General features: G+C 46.2%; 1 protein-coding gene across 7 annotated transcripts in view; it reads right to left on the reverse strand.

Moving 5' to 3' along the window:
- Positions 1–2,516: 2,516 nt before the first annotated feature.
- Positions 2,517–23,972, reverse strand: part of Akap13 (A-kinase anchoring protein 13) — a 262,036-nt gene continuing 240,580 nt past the window's right edge. For 6 of the 7 annotated variants that reach the window (XM_041654836.1, XM_041654846.1, XM_041654825.1 and 3 more), the window contains 11 exons: positions 19,095–19,171; positions 18,174–18,355; positions 17,955–18,037; positions 17,045–17,239; positions 14,837–14,998; positions 14,142–14,212; positions 13,633–13,677; positions 10,813–10,863; positions 9,603–10,052; positions 7,877–8,207; positions 2,517–6,438 (listed from right to left, as the gene is read on the reverse strand). In XM_041654836.1, coding sequence (XP_041510770.1) covers positions 6,389–6,438; positions 7,877–8,207; positions 9,603–10,052; positions 10,813–10,863; positions 13,633–13,677; positions 14,142–14,212; positions 14,837–14,998; positions 17,045–17,239; positions 17,955–18,037; positions 18,174–18,355; positions 19,095–19,171 — 1,697 coding nt within the window. In that variant the 3' untranslated portion in view covers positions 2,517–6,388. The remainder of the gene's footprint in view (positions 6,439–7,876; positions 8,208–9,602; positions 10,053–10,812; positions 10,864–13,632; positions 13,678–14,141; positions 14,213–14,836; positions 14,999–17,044; positions 17,240–17,954; positions 18,038–18,173; positions 18,356–19,094; positions 19,172–23,972) is intronic. The other variant, XM_041654814.1, reaches the window with a different exon arrangement.

Here is a 23,972-nt window from a genome sequence, read left to right on the forward strand (position 1 = left end):
TGACTTTAAAAAAAAGTGTCAGCTTTGTGGTCTTAGGAATCCAAGTTAGATGGTGGCGCACATCTTTAATAATCCCAGACAGAAATCAGCTTGAGCTACACGGGCCCTGTGGCAAATAAGGTAACTGAGAAATTGCACTGTGGTGCACTCTGAGCACAGATCTCTACATTCCTGATCTTTACTTTCCTTCTGATTTGAGCTACTGAAAGTTGTGTCAAAGTTGTTTACCAGCTCTCCTTCACGAGCCCGTGTTGCCTGGGCCTTGAGGATCAGAGGATAAGGTTTTCACCTGTTGGCCCACTTAACTGTTGGGTGTATAAGCTTCTGTGGTGCTATTGAATAAAGGGCTTCTTACCAGAGACTTAGAGGTCCGTGTCTCTGTCTCTCTGAGTCTTTGTGTGTTTCAACCTCCAGCCCCTTGCCTGAAACTCGCGAACTGTATGGTAGCACATAGAGTGCAGACCGGCGTTGTGCGCGGCAGGGGTGTGTGTAAAAGATCTTTTTAGGCCGGGCGGTGGTGGCACACGCCTTTAACCCCAGCACTTGGGAGACAGAGGCAGGCGGATCTCTGAGTTCGAGACCAGCCTGATCTACAAGAGCTAGTTCCAGGACAGGCTCCAAAACCACAGAGAAACCCTGTCTTGAAAAACCAAAAAAAAAAAAAAATCTTTTTAGTAACACACACACACACTCACTTCACACGCTCGTCACTTCACACGCTCGTTATTGTTCTGTTTGTACTCTAACAATCCTGTCCTACTTCACACTTCTTTGTCCTAAAAACTCTACCAGAACCTTGAAACGATAAGGTCGACACAGAGTTGTTTCTAATTGGTCAAGAGCACATTCCTAAAGCAGTTCAGGAAGGCTCACAGACGACAAAGGGGAGGTCTAGCTCTCAGCCGGTTGTTCCAAGAAGCTCCCTGATCCCCACTGGGTATAGTTCCCAGAAGTCACGAAAAGCCCAGGCTTCCAGGTGACTGCAGTGTTGTGGAGTAATAACCACATGAAGGCAGGTGATGGAGACGAGAGATGTAACTGGCAAACCTAGGGAGCAGGTGCAGCAGAGAGGCTGCGAAACGAGGGAGCTGGCAACCACCCCGAGGCGCTGCAGGCCGTGCCTGGCCCACGTTCCTCTAATCTGGAGCACTCATCACTCCTTCCCAGGTGCCTTCCTGATGCCACTTACCAGGGGCACCCTCAGGGTGTGAGAACAGAGAATCTAGAGATAGATTCCAGGCCCTGGGGCTGTATTACTGGTACTGGAACTAGGGTCAGTTCCGTTTTGCTGTCAAGGAAAACTTAACACCAGGCACATAACCTGCTTTTCATCTGTAGGATATTTAGTCTTTGGGCTTCCTGATGTCTCTTCCCTACTGTGGGCTGTCTGGCTGTATGAGGCAGTCTTCACTGCTGGTCCCCTAGAGAAAGGATACAACCGGCTACCCTTGCCATGGGCAATCCCTTGGGATGGGGACCTTCCAACAGTGATGGCCACTTTCACACATCAGTGTGTGCTCTGGTTGACGTCCTACGCACAATGGCTTCCTTTAGGGGTCAGTAGGGGTGGACCATCCCACAGAACAGCCACGCAGGATTCTTGGGGCCCTGTGCTTTGTGCCTGTTTTTCTTTGTGTGCCTTGATTCCCAGACAAGAGTCTGTCTCAGGCACAGAACCAGCTGGAGTGGAGATGAGGGGCTCCATGGGAACCATTGTTCTGCAGGCTGAGCAAGCCCTGACTCACTGGAGTGGGACAGATAAGCCAAGCTGGATGCTCAGTGGGGGAGGGTCTGGAATACAATGACAGCCAAGGGCAGAATATATGGAAAAGGGGACAGTATCCCAGGGACCTGAGGGGGTTGGGGTAACTATTGCTAAGGTTACAAATGCCTCTGTTAAAAAAAAAATGCATGCACTTCCAAGTTCTTGGACAGAGTGGAACCCTGGCAGAGTTTTTTTTTTCCCCTTGATTGCTGGTTGTTGGAAAGGAGGTGGGCACAGCGGGATTCCCAAGCTTTGCCCATAGCTTCTGTACCACCAAAGGCTATGGTTCCTTAATGTCCACAGGGACTGAAGGGCCTTTTGCTGATCTGCTTGGATGAGACTCACAGCAGTAGGAAGCCAGCTGTGTGTGTGGACCAGCGCGGTCCTACCTGGCACACCCTTACAAGTGGTCAATGAGACAGGACTTGCTCCTTAGTGCGGCAGCAACTGAGGTTGGGAGGAGAGCCCTGGCAGAAGTCAGTTGAGATGGAGGACATAAATGTACAGACGCTCAAACCTTGCTGTACTGATTCCACGGAAGTGTGGTTTAGGCTTTGACTCAGGCCAGATGGGTCAGTGACCCGGGGGTTTGGGGCCAGCTCCAGGCTTGGCTCGCCGTGGAAGGCCTCTCCTCCTTGCACCCTGATCCCGGCAGCACAGAAACCGTTCTACTGGGAAGATGGCTCCAGTTGGGGGGCGGGGTGGGGGAGGGGAAGGCGCACACTCCTTCATGACAAATACAGCGGAGATCAAGATTTCAAAGGAAATTTATTGTTTTTGAAAGGTCTGAGGGGACTTTACAAGAGTCTGAAGCCAGTAACTACAAAGGGTGATAAATAAAATACAAAGCCAGTATGTTGTGGCAAATTTCCAGAAAACACATTGAAAATCTTTACAGTTCAAAACTGTTTCACTTTATACATAATTACAAATTACTATACAGCGCTTGGGTTTAACCCAACTTTTATTTAATAGGGCTTAGAACAGAAATGTTCGTACAGCATTTGGAGACGACTTAACAAGAACAGAGGTATAGGTGTATCTTGCCCACCTTCTGTAGTGCCCAGGCCTCAGGAAGAGACCTAGACTAACCAGCTGGGTAGGCCCATCCCAGCAGGTGGCAACCGAGGCAGGGCAGCTGATGCTAGAGGGTCTAAGGCATGGGTCTGGTGCTTCCTGCAGAGGCCCTCAGGGGTCTGTGACAGTGGCACCTGCATGGTTTCGAGGCAGGGCACACTTGAAGCAGTGGGGCCACCCACCTTACACCTTATGAGATGGAGAAGTAACTCAGGACCTGTCAATCTCTTGACAAATTAAATCCTGTGAGTGCAGGAAAAGGCCTCTGCTGCCAACCCTCCCCTCCTTTCATGGCAGCATTAGAATACTTTGCATATCTAAACCTGGCCAGCAGGCAGCAGACTCCAAAGCTCTGGTTAACTAGGAATGTTATGCTACGTGAAAGAAAGCATGGAGCCAAACACACTGTGCCCTGGTCTCCGCAGGGATGGCCAGGGTCACTGCTTCACCCAAGGGCACTCATGCTCAGGTGTCCAGGCATGGAAGCCCACTCTCCAGGACTGTCCTCTGGACACAGGTTGGAGTCAACTAAGTCCTATGAAATACTGGAAGCCTTGGCAAGAGAGCCTCAGGGACAGAAGGACACCAATTAAAGGCCTGTACGGGCGACTCTGGGCAAGCTCTGGCCTAGGGGCCAAGGTTCTCAGCCTTGTGCCAAGCCTGTGCATACTAACACGAGGCTGCGAAGAGGACCAGTGTGGGGCAGACAGGGCCTAGCAAAGGGTAGCGTTAGTGGTGTGACCCCCAGAAGATCCAGTTCGTACCTTTCCCAGCAAGAGACTCTCGTAGGGGGTGGGGCTTGCTGGCGCCGCTTTTGTTTTAGCCTTTCCACTTCCAGAAAACAGTAAGTAGGTCTGATTGTCTCACAAATGAAGCCAGCTGAGAGGCCATTTAAAGTGCACACGTCACCCAGACCGGATGACAACTACTGAGATGATTTTAATTTTTGAGAGAAGATACAACCTCTAGAAAGTTCACTAGATTCCACAATGCAGGGGGGTGGGGCACAATTTACTCCCATTGCCCAACGCAGTGATTTCTTTAGCTTGATGAAGAAACACCCTTTCCTCATATGGGACACAACCCCGGTGCCTAGAAAACCACCCTTTTCTTTGAGAGTCCCACATAAGGCTTTACTCAGCTATAGCAGTCTTCAGGGTCCTAAGCAAGAGCAGAAGCGGCAATTCCCCAAGTGCGACAGACTTCTGGGGGGCCAGATGGTGCAGGCAGGTAACACAGTTCTTGGCAAATGGTTCTCTTCCTGGAGGAAGGTGGGCAGCTTAGGGGAACTCAGAGGATTACTCTCTCTTGATCTGAACTTCTCCCAACTCTCACTGACCATTGTTTTGGGGAGTGTGGGTAAAGTAAAATTGGTTTTTAAAAACAACCAAAGCAAGCAAAACACAACACAGCTGGTTGGGCGGAGAGGGCACTTGAGGGCAGGAATGAAGTTTCCCAGGGGTGTACAGTGGCTAACTGGTTAGAGGGGACCTGGAGGGCGGCACAGGACGAGGGCAGGGGCTGGTTTGATTTTCCATCAAGTCTAGGTGGTATGAGGTCCTTCCCTCGTAGCAGACGGGCTCTGCTGGGGAAGGGTGCAGCCTCTCTGATAGGGCATTCAGAGGCACAGACAAGGACTGCCACCCAAACCCTGTGTGGATCTGAGGCATGGCAGGCTCGGGACTTGGAGAAGGAAGCAACTAACTTCTTGCTGTTGAGGTTCTTGAGGGAAGTATATCATAGCTTTAGTAGGGAAAAAAAAAACAAACCACCCAACAACAAAAAACAGGCTTTAAAGAGCCAAACTGGCTTCATCAAAAAGAGGCAAAGGGAACCAACGGGCAACGTTTAAAATCTCCAAAGGATGAACACATTCCTTATGAAAAAATGAGCATGGGAGGGAAGGGTACAGCTCCCATCTCAACCCTCCAGTTCAGTTTCCCTGGGGACCTTCATGCACTTGGACAGACACTTCATTCTCTGTACTGAAAAGATGGTTCAAGCTGTTGGGCCAGTACTGGTTCACTTTCAAAATAAAATAAAACAAAACACAAACACAAAATAAATAAAACAAATTTAGGCTAAAAAATTTAAACCAGAACTCTTTCAAGTAAACTGAAAGATAAATATCCGTATCTGCAAGTCCAGCTTGCAGGTCATCAACAAGCACCGAGTTACAGGTTTGTTTCTGCACAACTATGTTCAAAGCCCTGTGCTTGAGGGCAAAACCAGGAACTGAAGGCCACATGTGAACCAGAGACCTCAGCACGGCCTTCATGGGCACCCTGAGGGCAGGTACATGAGCCTCCAGGGTCCATTACCAATGAACTGTGCTGCACACACATGAGCTGGTGAGAGCCTCAAGCATGCATCAACACATGGAGGGGGAGCGGGAGAAGAGAGACAGGCGGCATTTGACAGCTTCAAGGATAGGAGCACAACCAAGCAAACGGCATCTGAAAACCGTATGAGGAGGCCTTGTGACTGGAGAGAGTACACGCAGCCATGCTTCAGAGCCAGTTCCCCTGTCTGTACTGGCAAAAGCACCAGACAGACTTAACTCCTGCACCTGAACCTATGTTTCAGCCAGTAATTCTAGAGCAGGGCATGGAGAGGCCCGGGGGACAATGTGGTCCCAGGCAGGTGGCTGGGAGCACCACCAGGGTGCATGCTTTCCCACAGGGAGTCCAGCAACAACTAGAAAGTGTCTTCCTGGGGACAGTGCTGCAGAGTCCTCTCTCCTTCCTCTGTGCCCAGAGCATTTAGACAGGCGCTGAGGACAACAGTATGTGTCTTCCTGATTTGAATATGAGCCAGACAGTTCAGCCTAGAATATGGAGATCTAGAATACGGTGCAGACTATGTGCTTTTCGTACACATCAGACCTCTAACTGGTTTCCCAAACATTTTGTTCTTTTTCCTAAAATAAAATGAGGAATACATACAAAGAGGGGTGGTGTGTGCACAGGGGCCATTTCCAGGGACCCAATCTCAGAGGCCCACAGAGTGAAATACTGTGCGTCTGCATGCCACCGGTCAGTCAGGTGCTTGCTCTTGGCCTAAGTTACCCTGATGTGTAAGAACGGCTGTGTGCACAGCTGGTGTATTCCACACGCACATGGAGGTGGTCACTGCCCACAGATGAAGTCTGCACTATCTGCTCTTTGATTCTGGTTGCATTCCCTCACATACAAGGCAGGGTGTCAGACCTCATTTGGAAAACCCCTTTGAGTCTCTAGGGAACCCCGACACGTCTCAAACTATCACCTCTATCTAGGGTCACTATGTTCAGCGTAATACCCTGAGTAAGGCCAGGCCCACCCAAGTCCTGGGCAGTCACGGATCATGGCCCAAGTGGAGTCTGCGTATCCTTCCCCACCCTGACACGCAGGTGTTGCTCTTTCTTGTCCAGGACCTGGGACAGCTCAGGAGGACTGGACGCTGAGGGGCAGTGGGCGTCCAGTGTAGGAGACTTGTGCACAGGGCAGCAGGGGAGCCGCCGCCGTATCAGGGTTGGAGGGTGGCTGCCCTGGCAGATGAAATGGGTCAACAGAAGATCTCTTCACCCTCTGCTGATACTTCTGAAGCAGGACCATCTGCAACCATGAAATCAAGGGTGAAAACATGGCCCCTCTGACGTCACTTCGACCCCGTCAAATTTCTGTGTTGTGAAAGGTGACTAGGCTGGTTAACTTCCACAGAGTACTAGTGTTCATGTGTGTAAAGGGAAGCGAGAGCTCAGTCTTAACTGAAGGCAAACCCAGCAAAGCATCAGGGAAATGTGGACTACGGCAGAGGTTCTGGTCCTAACTCCTCCCAGAGAAAGTGCTGTGACCTGCCTGAGGCACCTAGGAGGTCAGCACCCAATCTTGCTGCTGTATTGTTTACAAGAACAAGTGCCTAGCAGGATAGTGAGAGCCAGAAAAACTCCAACTAGGGGAGTTAGTTCTTCAACTGGGAGAAGGCTCAAGAAATGAAACCTGCAATCCATATGTAGAGGACCCAGAACACAAGGTCCTGGATGCTCACTGTACAAGCATTCTTTCTGAAAAAGATCAGGCATGTTTTCCTGCATGTGCAACAGGTTCACGCATACGTTCAGCCCACAGTGGCCAGAAGAGGGCATCAGAGCCCCTCAAACTGGAGTCACAAGTGGTTGTGAGCTGCTATGTGGGTGTGGGAGCTGCACCTGAGCTTTCTGTAAGGGCAGTGACCGCAACCTTAGAGCCACCTCTCCAGCCCTTGCACGAGCATTCTTTTCATATGTCTCTTGTACACAAATAAATGCCTTATTATTTTATATTATATTTTTATAAATGGTTTATTATTATTATAATTATTATTTTATCACTGATTATTAATTTGGAGACTAGGTCTCTCACTGAACCTGGAGCTCACCAATGTGACTATACTAGCTTGTAGGTGAGTTCCAGGGTTCTCTTTCCTCTGCCTCCCACCTCTGAGGATTCAGGTAGGTCCTCATGTTTGAATGGCAAGCATGTTACCAGCTGGGCAGCTGGGTCATCTCTGCAGCTCCTGCAAGTATTCTTTTTTCTTTTTCTTGGTTTTTTTTTTGGTTTTTTGAGACAGGGTTTCTCTGTGGCTTTGGAGCCTGTCCTGGCACTAGCTCTTGTAGACCAGGCTGGTCTCGAACTCACAGAGATCCGCCTGCCTCTGCCTCCCGAGTGCTGGGATTAAAGGCGTGCGCCACCACCGCCCGGCCTTTTTCTTGGTTTTTTGAGACAGAGTTTCTCTGTAGCTTTGGAACCTGTCCTGGAACTAGCTCTGTAGACCAGGCTGGCCTCGAACTCCCAGAAATCTGCCTGCCTCTGCCTCCTGAGTGCTGGGATTAAAAGCATGTGCCACAAGTGCCTGGCATGCAACAAGTATTCTTAACAAGTGGGCTTGGTGGGCAGTGGGCGTCTTGGCTTTTTGTACATCTGAACTGTCCCCCCATACCAGCCTGTCACTACTCTTTCTTGTAGAATGCAGACTCCATGGCCACAGTGAGACAGCGTAGTGTGGACAACTCACCACCAGGCTGAGAGCGGCTTCCTTTGCTCTTCTTTTTCTTCTCCTTCTTTTCTTTTGGCTTAGCTAACCCAAAAAGGCGGGTGGAAGTGGAGGTGCTAGATGGGGCCTGGCTTTGCCCCTCTGGAACTTTTGTCTGACTTGTTGAACTCAGTATATGAAAAGGCCCCTTATCTTTGTGCGTCCGAGAGATGCTGTTCCTTTTAGGAGACACTGAAAGTTCTGAGTCCAATGACCCTGACTTGGTTATGGAAGGTGCAGATGGCAAGGAGGACTCCTCCGGATTGGGCAAGAAGGACGGGACTCGCATCAGCCTGCCATGTTTATTCGACACCTGCATATGTTCAAGAGAAGCCATGAGCATTGTGGTAGCCACACTCTAAAGAACTTACTCTAAACAGGGCTTCATGGAACTGCTCCTTCCCAAGTCCTATCTATTTATAAGCATGTTAAAACCATTACATCCAATACCGATGTCATCCTTATCTTTGATGAGGCAAAGTTAAAAGAACTCCCACTCCCCGAAGAAACGGGATAGCTACTCATTTAAAGACCAATTCACACAAGAGTGCAGCCGTCACTTTGGGTCAAGAGATTATGGACCTGGCCAGGCTAGAGTGCTAACAGAAGAGCATCAACTCATCTGTGTTCTCTGCTGCCTGGGAACCAGCCCTCCCTGTCAAAATTCTGCTGATTTTATTGGAATATGAGTAGATCTACCCTTCTGCTAGAAAATGCAACAGAGCCACTGGCCGCTCCCTGCTATGTATTTGAGAAGCTCTTCTGAAAAGGCAGTACTGCCCAAGACATCACTTCAGTCTCCTTTCATGGCCCAAGGTCAACCGCAATAAGTTTTAAAAGACAGGGAGATGTGCACACTACCAAACTATCTATCTGCCTCCAGAGTTCATGTTCCAGGGCAATCACAGATTACCTCATTACAGTAGCATCACACTTAGCATGCTGACTACAGAGAAAGAAGAGCATGGAAGAGCATGAAACCAAATCAGGTTTTATATGGAGCATAGGTGTCTGAATATCCCTGCCTAGACAAGAGAGGACCACTTTCTGTCACTTGCTGGGCTCTTCCCTCTGTCACTGACCCCTGCTGATCCTCCCAACAGGTTCTTTATCTTGTAGTAGAGCTAATATATATATTTTTTTCTCCGAGACAGGGTTTCTCTGTGGTTTTGGAGCCTGTCCTGGAACTAGCTCTTATAGACCAGGCTGGTCTCGAACTCACAGAGATCCGCCTGCCTCTGCCTCCCGAGTGCTGGGATTAAAGGCGTGTGCCACCACCGCCCGGCAAGTAGAGCTAATCTTTGCAGTCTCCTGAGCACAGGCACATAGGACCTAAGGGCTCCTCTATCTTGGTATGTTTCCTATTTGTGGGGACACATGCCTGATTTACCATGTGCTCGACAAGACAAGGGCTAATTGCTACTCTCTCAGACATGCTGAAGCATCTCTGGCCTAGGCTGATGGCTGGGAAAAGTGCTTGATGGAACCACTGACTTCTCTGTGCTACAATCTCAAGTGTCTCCCACCCTCTTCAATCTCCTTGAGTGAGACTCACGTCCGCCCCTTGATCAGCCGCTGTGTAACATGAATCTCTCCTCTGGTCTCTTACTGAGGCTCCTATCATCACCCTCAGTCGCTGCCTTGCCTGGTCTTCATGGTAGGGTGCCCCTTCCTCCCTGTCTACTGGCCTGGCACAGGTTCTAGGTACCTGGCAGAAGTCTTGATCCATCTGCCTCTGGCTGAGCCGTTCTGCATCCCGTTTCAGTTGCTCCTGTTCTCTTTCCAGCTGTTTCTGGGCAGCCCGTAGTCTTTCCAGATCACACTGGTAAGTGCCCTTCTTCTGCTGGAGGTCTTCGCGGTCCCTCTCCAGGTCCTGCTGCCTACGGCGGACAGCCTCCTCCCGTTCTGCCACCTTGGCCTCCCGGTCTCTCAGTTCCTGCTCCCGGGCCTCCCACTCACGCTCACGTCGGCGCTTTTCCTCCAGATGCTGTGCCTGCTGCTTCTGCAGGTTGGCGAGGTCCTGGCGCTGCTTCTCCAGGCTCCTCTGTTTCTCCTGCTCAATGAGAGAGCTGGGGCGGGACGCACTCCTTGTGAGTACCTTCTCGGTCAGCACCAGCTTCTGGTCCTCGATGTAGCTATCTTGTTGGAGCACAACTCCCTGTCATGGCACAGAGAACAGTCATACAACTCAGGCCCAGGAGAAGAGCCACCTGCAAGGATCCTCCCCTGACTCCACACTAGGGTACTGGGACAGAATGACTCCCGGCCTCCTGTTTCAAGGGTTGCTCCTGGGCAACTTGTCAAAGATATGGGGATTCAACATTTGACATGATATAATTTCCATATATTTTGTGTGTGCATGCATGTGTGTGCCAAAGAGAGCCTGTGAAGGTCAGGGATAACCTGTGGGAGTCAGTTCTGTCCTACAGTGTAGGTCTTGAGGACTGAACTCAGGTTGTCAAGACAGGCATGTTTACCTGCTGAACCCCCTCACTAGCTGTGGTCACCCATTTTCTGGAATTCCTGGTGGTACTTTGGGGTGGGAGCAGTGTGTCTGCAGTGCAAGAGGGAGAAGGTAGGCAGGAGACAGGTAAACTCTTCATGAAAGGAAGGGACCAGAAGAGGGGAGAAGCACCAGAGAGTATGAGAGAGCCACTGTATGAAACAGCAGAGAGAGCTAAGGGAAGGTTTTCTGAGTTAGTCTCTGGGGAAGGTCCCTAGAGTCAACCAGCTGCTCTCAGACTGTGGTCTTAGAAGGCACACATGATGTGTTGTCTTCATTTTCTTAACCAGAAGCTAATCTTGGGGCTTATTTCCCAACAAGTAACTTATAAATCCTAAAGACCAAGGTCAACAACATCTCTGTGCTATGTTCCCTAAACAAGCAAGTAAGCACCCAGATAAAGACGGCACATTACCTGCAGCATGCTGAGGAGTTCGTGGAGGTGAACGATGCTCTGGACCACCTGCTAGCAAGGGAATGAACATTCATGTCAGCTTCTCTGACTGTAAGAAATACCACATGGCTACAACATCTTCAGAACACAACAAGACGTTACATTTTAATGAAATCTTCTAAACTGGAAAACCCGAGAGAGTAACTAAGAGCAAGCAGCCGAGGCTAAAGATATGTGAGTGTGCACGTGTGCACGCATCTATTAAAAGGCCAAAGATATGTGAGTGTGCACGCATCTATTAAAAGGCTAAAGATATGTGAGTGTGCACGTGTGCACGCATCTATTAAAAGGCTAAAGATATGTGAGTGTGCACGCATCTATTAAAAGGCTAAAGATATGTGAGTGTGCACGCATCTATTAAAAGGGTAAAGATATGTGAGTGTGCACGCATCTATTAAAAGGGTAAAGATATGTGAGTGTGCACGTGTGCACGCATCTATTAAAAGGGTAAAGATATGTGAGTGTGCACGCATCTATTAAAAGGGTAAAGATATGTGAGTGTGCACGCATCTATTAAAAGGTGCGACACAAAGCTTCCACTTTTTAAATTAGTTGACATAAAAACAGTATATACTTCAAAGTTTAAAAAGGACACCCTGGTGGGGCTGGAGAGATGGCTCAGAGGTTAAGAGCACTGCCTGTTCTTCCTGAGGTCCTGAGTTCAATTCCCAACAACCACATGGTGGCTCACAACCATCTGTAATGAGATTTGGTGCCCTCTTCTGGCCTGCAGGCATACATGCAGGCAGAATGCTGTATAAATAAATAAATAAATCTTTAAAAAAAACTTTGGCTCATACACACACTGAACAAAAATACAATATGTCCCACTTAAATTACAAGTATAAGGGCTAGAGAGATGGCTCAGTGGGTAAGAACACTGGGTTTGATTCCAAGCACCCACATGGCAGCTTCTAATTGTGTCACTCCAGTATCTGACCTATTCTGGCCTCTACAGATACTGCATATATTCACAGACATACAAGGAGGCAAAGTACCTAAAAACATAAAATAAAAAAAGAAAGAAAAAAAGTCATGAAAGAATTAGAAGAAAGTAGGAAGGAAATAAGGGATATCGGGATATCCTAGTTGAGAAACAGGACAGAAATACAAATAGTTAATTATATGAAACACTGAAAAGCATTCAGGGAGTAGAAGCACAGCTCAATGGTTGAGGCTCCGGTTCAATCCACAGAGCATACACGCACAAACTAAGAAATGCTGTTTGAAATTACCAAACCAACAAAATGTCAACTTAAAAATGGTAGTGCTCAGTGCTGGTGAAGGTAAAAAGAAGATACGCACGCCTGGCTACACCGTAGCTCCGACATGCAGTCATACGGTGAGGAAAACCAAAGAGCCATGCAATAAGAGTACTGTGCAGAAGAGTGGAAGAGGGATTAACCGCCAGACAGATCCACTCTAGACCTGACAGACATAGCTGACATGCACTTACTGAGCACAGATCGTGCTCCTGAGTCTGGGGAAAATGCCTCTGATGTACTGAGAGATCTCTGGACGGTCGCACATGACCATGAGATGGATGAGAAAGGGGCAGACACAGACACCTAACAGTCATTACTCTTCAGTGATGGGTTATACTTAAGTTTAGATGATTTATGTTACTAGTCTTTACGTTTTTCTTTTTATAATACTTAAACCAAGCTTAGTTCTGACAATTCCTTCTTACTGCTCACACTGAATCTTTACAGAAGGCGCAGAAGCCTGCGGACTGCAGCTGTGCAGTCCCAGTGTGAAGGCCAGGAGCATTATTTCCCACGGACTTCCTCACTAAGGACAGGGGACCTTGCCAAATGGAAGAAATCAGCTGAGAGCTCATTTCAAGAGACAGCAGCCTACAGGGCCTAGGTCCTGGTTAGATCAGGGTGAGTCCCTCAGCAACCTCCTCTGCCAACAAACAGAAAACAACATCCTGTGGATTTTTTGAGGGGGAAAAGGGAGGAGGAAGTAGTTTAAAATTTCAAAACAAAACTCCCAGGGGTTTAAGATAATAAACACAAAGAAGAATGAAATGTAAGAAACAGCCTTGAGAAACAGCCTAAAGAGCGTGGTTCCAAATGTGCAGGACACACAAAAGCAAGGCTCAGCATGAGCACTTGTCTAGGAGACAGCAGTGACCCTGAAACTGATTCCAACAGGCCTCAGAGGTGGGGCTCAGTGACAGCAGCGCTCCAGGGAGCAACCAAAGCCTATATTCCCAGGGTCTAATTCCCTATCAGGCTCCCTTGTGTAGGAAAGGAAGTGTTCAAAGAGGCAAACTCAGTAATAAGAAATTACTAAGGAGAATTTAACTCCCATACTCTATAGACTAGTGGCCACTGGGATCCTTTACTCTGCAGGAGAAGCTGCTACAAATTCTAGCCAGCAGGCCCAGGCTGAAGGCACTAAGGGGGCTCCCCAGTTCTTGTACAGACAAAACTATACAGTTGTGGTAGCTCTTGCCTTAAACCCCAGAACTCAGGAGACAGGCACACGGATTTCTGTGAGTTCAAGGTCAGTCTGGTCTACAGAGCCACTTCAAGGACAGCCAGGACTACACAGAGAAACCCTGTCTCAAAAGCAAGCAAGAGGAAAGGAGGGAAGAAGGGAGGGAGAGAGGGAGAGAGAGAGAGAGAGAGAGATCTTCATTCACAGTGTATAACACTCACTGAAGGGAATGCACAGCTGTTCTTCTTAGTTATAAAACATTAAAGACACAAGAGACTTGTAACAGCAAAACAAAGATATTCTAAACACAATAATAGTTCATGGAATCCTTACCTCACTGTTTCTTTTAAGCATAAATACCAGATTAGCATTTCCACCCTATAAAATAACAACAAAAGTGCATTTAAAAATGAAACTCTTGATGTAGAGACTATACTCAATGCATTTCTAAGTTACATGTACTTCTGGATTTCCACTTTTTCTACCATAGCATCTCCCTGGAGGGCATGACAAAAAGTTGAACTGTTTTTTAACTAAAAAACCCTGTAAGCAGGATCACGATGTCACGGGGCATTAAACAGGCTGTTTAATAAAACTGGTCCTGCGAGGGCACAGCAGAACAGGGTGTGTAAAGAGGACACTTGAAGCCAGGGGGCCCAAAGCACCAACAACATGGGCCTCTCAACTGTATGGTTTGCTCTAAGAGTGTGCTTTCCCTAGAAAATGAAATTTCATTACAAGTGGCAAGCTGATTCCTGAGCCAGATCAAGGAAAAATACTTCCAAAGGGTGATGAAATCCAAAGAGGTTCACATATAAGAGTGCTTTTCTAGGAAATCTTACCTTTTTCAGACCACTGTCTGATTCTGTTCTCCTAAGATCTTGGCCATCATCAGCCTCTTCTTTCTCACCTCCTAAACAAAACACAAACAAATGAAAACAATATAGATAGCTTAGGGGTATTAATAGTTCTGAATCCTATTAATACCAGAAATAAAAAAAGAGGACAGGGAGCCACTTGGTGGTACTCGGCCACTAGTCACAGCTTCGCCAACGGAGAGTAAGAAAACAAAATCCAAACAGAACCAAACCAAACCAAACCAAACAACCACCAAACACAGCTTAATACCCCTTATTTGATGCTTGGAACCAGAAGAATGTGAACTTCAGATTTTTGGATATGTGTAATAATTAGATGATTGGCAGTTGAGACTCTTGTCTATTGAATGTCTCACAGACACTTGCACACAGCCTGGAGATAATGGTATACAATGTTTGGAGCATCTTTGTGTTCTCGGTGCAACTTCCCAAGTGTGGAGTTTGCAGTGTGACATGTCAGGAAGTTCTGAACTATGGAGCAGCATGGATATCAACTTTTCACATTAGAGATGCTCAAGACCTCTGACCATAGCTAGTTCAGTTGAGGAATAATGAACATGGTTCTCACAGGGATTCCTGAGTGTCTGAGACTCTTCTGAAGACATTTACTGAAGGGACAGAGGAGACTGTGTGCTGCAAAAGGATAATAGATGGATCACCTTTGGAAGCATTCATCTGATGACAGTCAAATCCTCCAAAGGTCTCTGCTCTCCGGGGCAAGGAAACAGGGCCAGCCATGACTTCCTGCTCAACAGGGCTGCTGATGGTCTGTCCAAGTGTGCCGCCGAGACTTCCACTCACCAAACCCTGGAGGATTTCCACTGGAGTGAAGCAAACAAAACACTCATGTGGATATCTATCTTTCATTAAGAGGAAAAAATGTCATGGTAACATGTGATATGTACAGACTGGATCAGAACATCCCAAAGAATAGGTAAATTTTCCTGCCTAGGGGGCTCTACTGGAAATGTAGAGATGAATTCCATGCTTCTATCCGTGGGCCTGAAAAATCCGCAGGCGAAAAGGAAGGCAGAGTAGTTGACTGGGAGGAGTATGGTTCTAGAAGCAGAGCCAAAGCAGTGGAAAGGTCTCTGGAAATGTGAGCCAGTGATAACAGCAAATAAAACTAGTAGGAGCAGGTGGGCTCCAGGGGCCAGAGCAGCCTAAGCATCTAGATCTTCTAATTTAAGTTAACTGCTAACTTGAGATTTTCCCCAGGGCAGGGTCTGTGGGGAAGACATTGACATGAGAGGAAAGAAGAACAGGAGAGGAACAGGGGTGAGTGAGAAAGAAGGTCCAGACAGGATAAGAGGCAGAAAGAAAAAAATATCTCTTAACAAGCACCATCATTTTAATAAGGCATAAAAACAATAGAAAAAATATAATTTAAAAAGGTGCTTGAGTCAATTTTTTTCCCCTTAGCTTTTTTTTGGGGGGCGGGGGTAGAAAGGGTAGATCAATGTTATTGAACTCAGAGATCTGCCAGCCTCTGCCTCCTGAGTGCTGGGACTGAAGGAGTCTGCTACAAAGCCCAGCAAAAAAAAACAGTATTTGAAAGAAAAAATTTCATGGAAAAAAATGAACAACTAAAAAATACTGAAGGCAAATGCCATATAAAGAAAAGAGGTGGTAAACAAGAATGTAACTTCCTATAGACTGGAGCACAGCAGAAAGTGTTTCCATTAAACAAATGAGATAAACACACCAAATAAACGATGCAAAACACAGAAGAATTTAAGTCAAGATTAGAGAAAACAAGATAATGATCTTAAAATACTTTTCACCAGAATTCTCAAAGGAATGAATGGATCAGCAAACAACCAAGAAAAGCTTAACTCCACAAGCAAGCTCTGTACTGTGACCATGCCACAGACAGAAGCCACAAGAATACTAGGGTCAGGTGGGGCGACACTGTGCTTTATATGAGGCTGAGAACTGCTCGGTGACCTAGAACCCATCAACTATGTTTAAATCCATGAATCCATAAGCAGCTAATTTTGGAGCTGGGTACTGAACACAAGGCCCCTCATGCATGCAGAGCTCTACCTCTGAGCTACAGCTGCAGCCTCATAACAATGCGTGCAAAACAGTGCAAGTCCTACCGGAGGATCCAGACAGACCAGTTTACTGAAGACTGGCACCAAAAGGAAGAGCCCCTCCCCTGCAGGATTCATCCTTTCATCCCACTGTCCCCATGTCACAGAAAAAGAACTAACTTCCTGATCTGAACTCAACACCACAGGAACACATCTTATGAAATACACCAAGTCTAAGAAATTCAGCTTCTGAAACCAGCTGTGACTGTCAGACCTAGAGAACAGAGTGCTATACGGAAAAATCCAACCAGTGGTTCCAAAAGCTCAGCAAACCCAAAGATTAACTGCATGGCAAGGATGGGGGTGGCGGGCTTGCAGTAGGTATGCTGGAGCCATACCTGATGATCTTGAGTTTGTTCTCTGAGACCTAATGCCCCAAGCTGTCCTCTTACCTTCATAAACCTTCATATGCATATCATGGGCTGTGTATACCCACACACATGCATGTGCACAGCAGACACACTAATGTAACTTTAAAAATAAAAAAGGGGAAAGTACTTAAGTGATTATTGATAGAAGTTAGGGCAGCTGCTTCTTTTAGGAGGAAGTTAAGGGTGATGGGGACATGCAAAGGCTTTTAGGGTGTCTGCCACGTTTATTTCTTAGCTTGGGTAGTGACTGTAAGGGATGTTTACTTGACAATTTAACTACAGCGATACTGGGAAGCTTTTTATACTGGAGTTTGATAGCAACAGCAGACACTGACAGGGGACATTAGTGTGCACATCTCTCCAGGACAGGACAGAGACAGCAATGCTGTGGGTGAATTACCTTCACTTATTGCACTTTTCATCAGCGGTCCTCCTTTGAGAGCCTCCTCTGTGTTGGAGCGGAAGAGGACTCTCGGGCTGTGCGTTGGGGAGCAATCCTCAGGCAGGGGAGTGCTGCACTCAGTCATGTCCCGGAAAATCATCTCCTTCTCTTCCAGCAAGAGGAGGATCTGCTGGTCCTTCTGTTGAAGTTGTTCTGCAGGACAAACGGAGAAACCACCTGACTTGTCTGGAGCCAGGGAACACAAGATGACTGAGAGGTGAGCACCACCTAGTGGTGGTTATGGAAAGGCCCACGACAGAAGAAGGGTTCTTTCCTGCGAGCACCAGCATTTCTGCAAGCACAGTGATCCCCCTTCCCTGAGCCATCTCACAGTTCATCCGTGAACACAGCAAGAGATAAGGCCAGGGACTGCAAAGAGTAGATGAGAATAACTGGAGAATATCTTCCTCATTTTAACCTTAGACATGACTATAAAGTGTGGCGAATTCTCTATGACAAGGCATGGATAAAGTCCCCACTGTCCAAGGACAAAGAATCAGAGATCAAGAACTTTGTCCAAAGAACCAAGAGGAGAGAATCCATATTCTCCAGTGCTATTTATTTAATATTTATACATATTTATATTACCCATTTTTATTTGTATAGGGCCAGCATGTTGGTCTGCGCATCACATGCATGCCCAGTGCCAACAGAGGCCAGAAGAGGGCACCATATCCCCTGAAATGGGAGTTATAGACAGGCGCTTAGAATTGAACTCAGATCCTCTGGAACAGCAACCAGTGTTCTTAACTGCTTAGCCATCTCTCCAGTCCCACTAGACTATTCTTACTGTCATTCTCCTTTGGAAACTATTTCTTTCTGTAGTTGAGCTGACTGAGACAGTTCAATGCCATTTCCAAGATTTTACCTTTTAACTCTCGGGCTCTGGTATCCAACAATTTCTTTTCTTCTTCATTCTCACTAGGAATCCCTTCATCTTCATCTCTGTTCCTAACATAGCCAAAATAAAGCAAGATGAAACAAACAAACCATCCAAGACGTCAGTCACATGTCACTGCCCTGTGCACATGAAGTCACACAGAGGTATGAAGAGGGAGGAAAGGGCAGGTCTTGGTGTCTCACTTACAGGGAGTTGATTGTATCCTGAATGATATGAATCCAGCTATTCCGCTCCTCTTTGGAGCTGGCGTGGACCTCCACCATCTCTGGATCTTTCACTCCCATACTGATGAGGAACAGACCTTTCTCTTCATGTGCCACTTCTCTTACAATCAGCTTCTTTAAGGAGATCACAGTTGACTTATGGTCCTGGACAGAGGAGAGAGGCAAACATAAGACACGCATGCAGTACACTCACTCTTGAAGACAACTCTAACCTGAGGTAAGCTCAGACAGCTTTAAATGCACGACTTAAAAAACAAAATAAAATCAATTTAATCCTTTTCCAGAAAACCCCTTCAGTTTTCAGATAAGCATTTCATCATTCGCCTCAAACGTGAACAAGAGATCCACACTGGAGATTAGAGGATCATGGCCACTAAACTTCTGTTTTCTGCATGATGAATCTGGGAGACACATTCCACAAGTGGATTTCTAGTGTGATCAAATCATCAAGTGTTCAGGGCATTCAACAGGATTTTTTTTTTTTTTTTTTTTTTGGTTTTTCGAGACAGGGTCTCTCTATAGCTTTGGAGCCTGTCCTGGCACTCCCTTTGTAGACCAGGCTGGTCTCGAACTCACAGAGATCCGCCTGCCTCTGCCTCCCGAGTGCTGGGATTAAAGGCGTGCGCCACCATTGCCCGGCTTCAACAGGATTGTGAAGGAACATAAAAATAATTTTGCAGTGGGAAGGAAAAACAACAAAACACCACAAGGGCACGTGAGGAATCGATCTCAGGGATCTCTGTGAGTCAGGCGGTTTTCAGTGGGCAGGTAAGCCACAGCTGTATGACAGAAATGGTGATGCTAGCTGGTTAGACTTTATACCCAAACTAGCTGACATGAATATGACTTATTTCAAACAGAAGGGAGAAACAGTTCAGCTTACCAAGGATGCAAACACGTATTTCTGGTCTTTTTCTTGAAGGAAAACTAAAATGTCAGTGAGGAGAACTGCTTGAACCTCTGCAAAGTAGAAGTGGGAGAGAGAAGGAGAGAAGCCGTTCATCAAACTGGTGTAGCAATGCACAGTGACTGTGTCTGAGATCACACCCACCCCCTGCAACAGTTTTGTAATTCTGCAGGATTCAGAGTTGACCACTGGAGTTTTAGAGGCATTTTATTCTATCTTTAAAGTGTTTATAGTTATTTTGTTATCCTTAATAAACTATGCTATCTAGCATTTTACAAACCTTAAGATAGCTATTGTTTTCAGCAGTAAGTATAATAATAGTTACATATACTGAAACCCCAGATTTCTCACTTAGAAACAAGAGGACAAAATATAAATCCCAGACCCCAACAATACGGATCTCTTTACAATGTTACGACACGGAGAAATGAGTAATTCATACCTGTAAATCAATGTGTTATTTTTAGCTCCACCTTCCTGGGATGTTTTGAGGGATATGACTTGGCACACAGAACAGAGGATTCAAGCATATACAAAGTTACTGGCAAAGCAAATAATTGCTTTTTACCCTAGAGGCATTTTAGGCACATCACCATAAGCCTTGCCTCAGAAAAGGTTAAGTGATCAGTCCTGAAAAGATGTATTTTGCATTGCAGTGTGTGTGTGTGTGTATGTGTGTGTGTGTGTGTGTGAGCAAGCCAACTTTTGTGCCTTCCAGAGTTGACTTTGGGTATTTTCCTTTATTACTCTTTAATTTTTTGTTTTTTTTCTTTACCTAATTTTAAAAAAGATTTATTTACTTAATATTTATACAGTGTTCTGCCTGTATGTATGCCTGCATGCCAGAAGAGGGCACCAGATCTCATTACAGATGGCTTTGGGCCACCATGTGGTTGCTGGGAATTATCTCAGGCAGGACCTCTGGAAGAGTAGCAAGTGCTACTAAGCCACCTACCTCTCCAGCCACTGTTTACCTTATTGTTAAAACAGGGTTTCTCTTACTGAACCTGGCTGAAGCTTGACATTTTTGGCTGGACTGATCAGTGGATAGGACTGGTCACTGGATAGGTCAGTGAGCTTTGGGGATCCTCCTGTCTCTATTCGCTGCCCCTCCTGCCCAGGTTATAGTGTGCATCACTGTATCTGGCTTTTGTATCAGTTCTGGAGATCTGAATTCAGGTCTTAATACACAGAAAGTCACTCAAAAGGCGACTGCTCAACTAAGCCATTATTCTGTATGGCAAAGTTTTAAGTATAAAATACTTATTTAAGAATGAAGGTGAGAGGGCTGGAGAGATGGCTCAGTGGTTAAGAGCACTGACTGTTCTTCCAGAGGTCCTGAGTTCAATTCCCAGCAACCACATGGTGGCTCACAACCATCTGTAAAGAGGTCTGGTGCCCTCTTCCGGCACCAGAATATTGTATATAATAAATAAATAAAAAAAAAAAAAAAAAAAAAAAGAATGAAGGTGAGAGAGGCAGGTGGATCTCTGTGAGTTCAAGGCCAGCCTGGTCTACAGAGTGAGTTCTAGGACAGGCACCAAAGCTACAGAGAAAGTCTGTCTCAAAATTAAGAAAAAAAAAAAAAGAAAGAAAAAAAAAAGAAAAAAACCAATGTGTTAAGTAACAAGCAACCTTTACCAACATACTCCAGGAAATATTCTTCAGAACCCCCCCGCCCCAATGTTGGAGAGGAAACTCTGGGTTCTATGCACGATAGGTAAGCAGCCCACCTGAGCTACACTCATAGCCCACAGTTTGTTTGTAATCTTTCCCAATTTCTCATAATATTAATGGGAAATGGCAGCCAGAAAAGTACCCAGAAGGGATGTATAGCAGAGACTTTTTCCATCCTTACAGTGAACAAGACTGGTGGGTTCACACACACTAATCTCTGGGTTTACTCCCCAAATCTGCATAAAACAGGGTGTGGTGATACACACCTGTTAACCCCAGCACTTGGGGGAGTTCAAGGTGACTGTCAGCTGAGTTTGTGATTGGTCTGGGATACCTGACATTCTCTTATCTGTTACCCCTCAAAATCAGGACAGAGACATTTTAAAGCAAAAGATTAAGACTCCCCCATCTCACCCCATCACAGATAGCGTAACTGTCAACCTGACACAGCCTGGCGTCATCTGAGAAGAAAGCCTTCACTGCCTAGATCAAGAGGTCCATGGTCATGTTTGGGGGAATGGTCTGAATATTAATTGTTGTAGAAGGCTTCAGCTCACTGTGGGTGACACCATTTTCTGGGAAGGTGATCCTGGGCTATGTAACAAAGCTAGCTGAGCAGGAGCCCATGAACAAATGATGTGAATCAGCATCCAGTGTTTCTTTGGGGCCCTTTGTTCCTCTCCCGATGTACTTCAGTGATGGGCTGTGACCTGGAAGTGTCAGCCAAGTACACTCTTTCCTCCCCACTGCTGCACCTACTCAGAGCGTCTTTAATCACAGCAACTGAACGGAAACTAAACACTTGCACAGACATACTTTAGCTTCATAGGAAAAAGTGAATTCAGCTCTCTTCCACTCCATTAAAACAAAACCACGTGTGGAACCAGAGTGCATAAATGGGGGCGGTAAGCCAGGTAAAATATCACGTTTCCTCTCACATGCAGATGTAAATTTAATTATTTGTAATATAGGACATGAAAGGTGAAGAAAGACAGTTTGGGGCAAGAAGGGGACCAGCAGGAGGTGCTGGTGGAGCAAACAACCATGTATGTTGTATTAAAATATTATAATGAAACCTATTGTTTCGTATGCTAAAAAAATTAATTTAAGAAATATGTAGGGCAACACAATTCGTTTTGTCTAAATTAAGGTCAAACTAAGTTAAGTCTAAACTATAGAATATAAAATATGACACATAAAAACAAAACCAACAGACTGATGTGTACTTGAGCGGTGCCTAAGACTCCAGCAGATCTAGATTCTATCACCATCGTCACCCCAGAAATGGAACAAAACAAACATCTTTAATTGGATCCAGGAACTTCAAAAAAATTCATCAACTCATGGTCTGACTAGTCCTCTAGGCATGCACAGGGCCATTTTCCTCTGTTCTCTCGAGGGCAATGCACATCTCCTAGCCAGCTACTCAGAACTACCAGGCCTACCCTTACACGTTTCTCCCTTCGGAAAGCAGAGCCTATAGCTCCTTGGGAAACAGATTTATGCACACCTCTGCCACAACTAGAATTTCCTACAAAGCTACACAGCAAACAGAAGCAAAGGAGGTCTCAATTTTCAGGCTAGACAGCAGTAATCTTCCATGCACTATCATTAGTTTTGACAAGTTATTTTAAGTTTACTTTAAAATAATTCAGGTGTCTGCCAAAAATAAGTTCGAAAAGCTTAAGTTTCAACTTTGTTGGATCCTGAGGTTTATGATCAGTGCTATGGATCAGAGAAATAACAATCCTACCCCTTCCACGGGGTGTTCAATACAGTACTAGCTGTTCTTGGCAGGAGTTCATGGGGGTGTGAAAAAGACTAAATAGCAACCCGTTCTCCCCAGTGCAGGCATTTCCAGCTAGAAACCTATTGTTCTGCTATTGGTTTGACCACAGCTTTATTCCAACAGCTGGAATCCATTTTTTATTTTCAGAATAAGCTGCCATGTAAAGGAAGAGAATAAAGCGTTGGCTCCAGGCAACAGCAGTTCTAGCAAACCTAGGTCCTCATGAGGACAGGTATTTCTGAGCTGCCAGTCTGCTTGAAAGGCAGCCTCAAAGGGGTGGTGTGGAAAGAGGTCTGGGCTAGCATCCTCAGACCACCACAGAGCTGTGAGGGCTAGAAGGAAGGAGCACCTTAATTCACCACAGGATACCCTACACACTCCTGATCAGTGGTGAGGGACACAGGAACATTATCCCATGCTCCATTTCCATGTCTTCCACTGCTGTCCAGGCACTGGTGGTGAGGGTTCCAATGCCTTTGCCACTTCCGATGTCCTAGTCTACATGACTCCCAGTTGTGTTGAAAAAACGAAACAACATAAAAACCTCAAACCACAAAACACCTAACTCATCCCTTGTCCATGTGATACCCTCTCATTGTAAGCCTATTCCATGCCCACAACCAGCAAGAACATCAAGAGCCAGCTCCTCACTGTGTGGCAGGCATCTCTGGCAGCTGGACCCCAGCAGGTTCTCCTTTTTCTCATCTCCTATCACTCTCTTCAGCCTGACTGGGAGTCTTGATGATTTAACTTTCTCGGGGTTCCAGGCTCTCCCAACTCCATGATTTCCTCCAGCAATACTTTTCATTCTTCAAGACTGACCTCCACGGCCACTCATGCTCCCTCTTCATTCTGGCACCCACCACACTACAGAAGTACCCTCTTCTTGTAGGTCTGAAGTCCGCTGCCTGGAGGGGACTTCTGTACTACTGTCCTAAGCATACATAATAGGCTAAGCACCTGAGTGCTCTGACTGAAGACCTATGGCATCGTTCCTGATGAGACAGGAAAGGAAATGTTCCTTCTCATCTCAGTGTGCTACTGGGACAACAGCGTACCCATGGCCTGTTCCACCTCCTCAGCTCACTTAGTCCAGGACTGTGGCGGGAACACCAGCAGCTGCTGTGAGGGTAGAGCTCACAGAGGCAGGATGCCAATCTAGTAAAGTTCTGATGAAACCGATCACTTTCCTAAAAGTAAGATGTATTCAATAATTAAAAACAAAAATGCCTAACTTCCTTAACTTATTGTAGGTGACTGATGAAAATTGAGAAATAGTAAATAAAATGAACAAGTTACTTTTAATGATCTAGTTTGCTTTAGAGAAAAATGACAGACATGAATCAAAGTAATGAGGAATGTAGTTGAAATGAGTTAGAGTTGCTTTT

This window comes from Microtus oregoni, unplaced genomic scaffold (assembly GCF_018167655.1).
Source record: "Microtus oregoni isolate MIOR12 unplaced genomic scaffold, Mior012 000000F_ref0000247, whole genome shotgun sequence".
Taxonomy (NCBI): Eukaryota; Metazoa; Chordata; class Mammalia; order Rodentia; family Cricetidae; genus Microtus; species Microtus oregoni.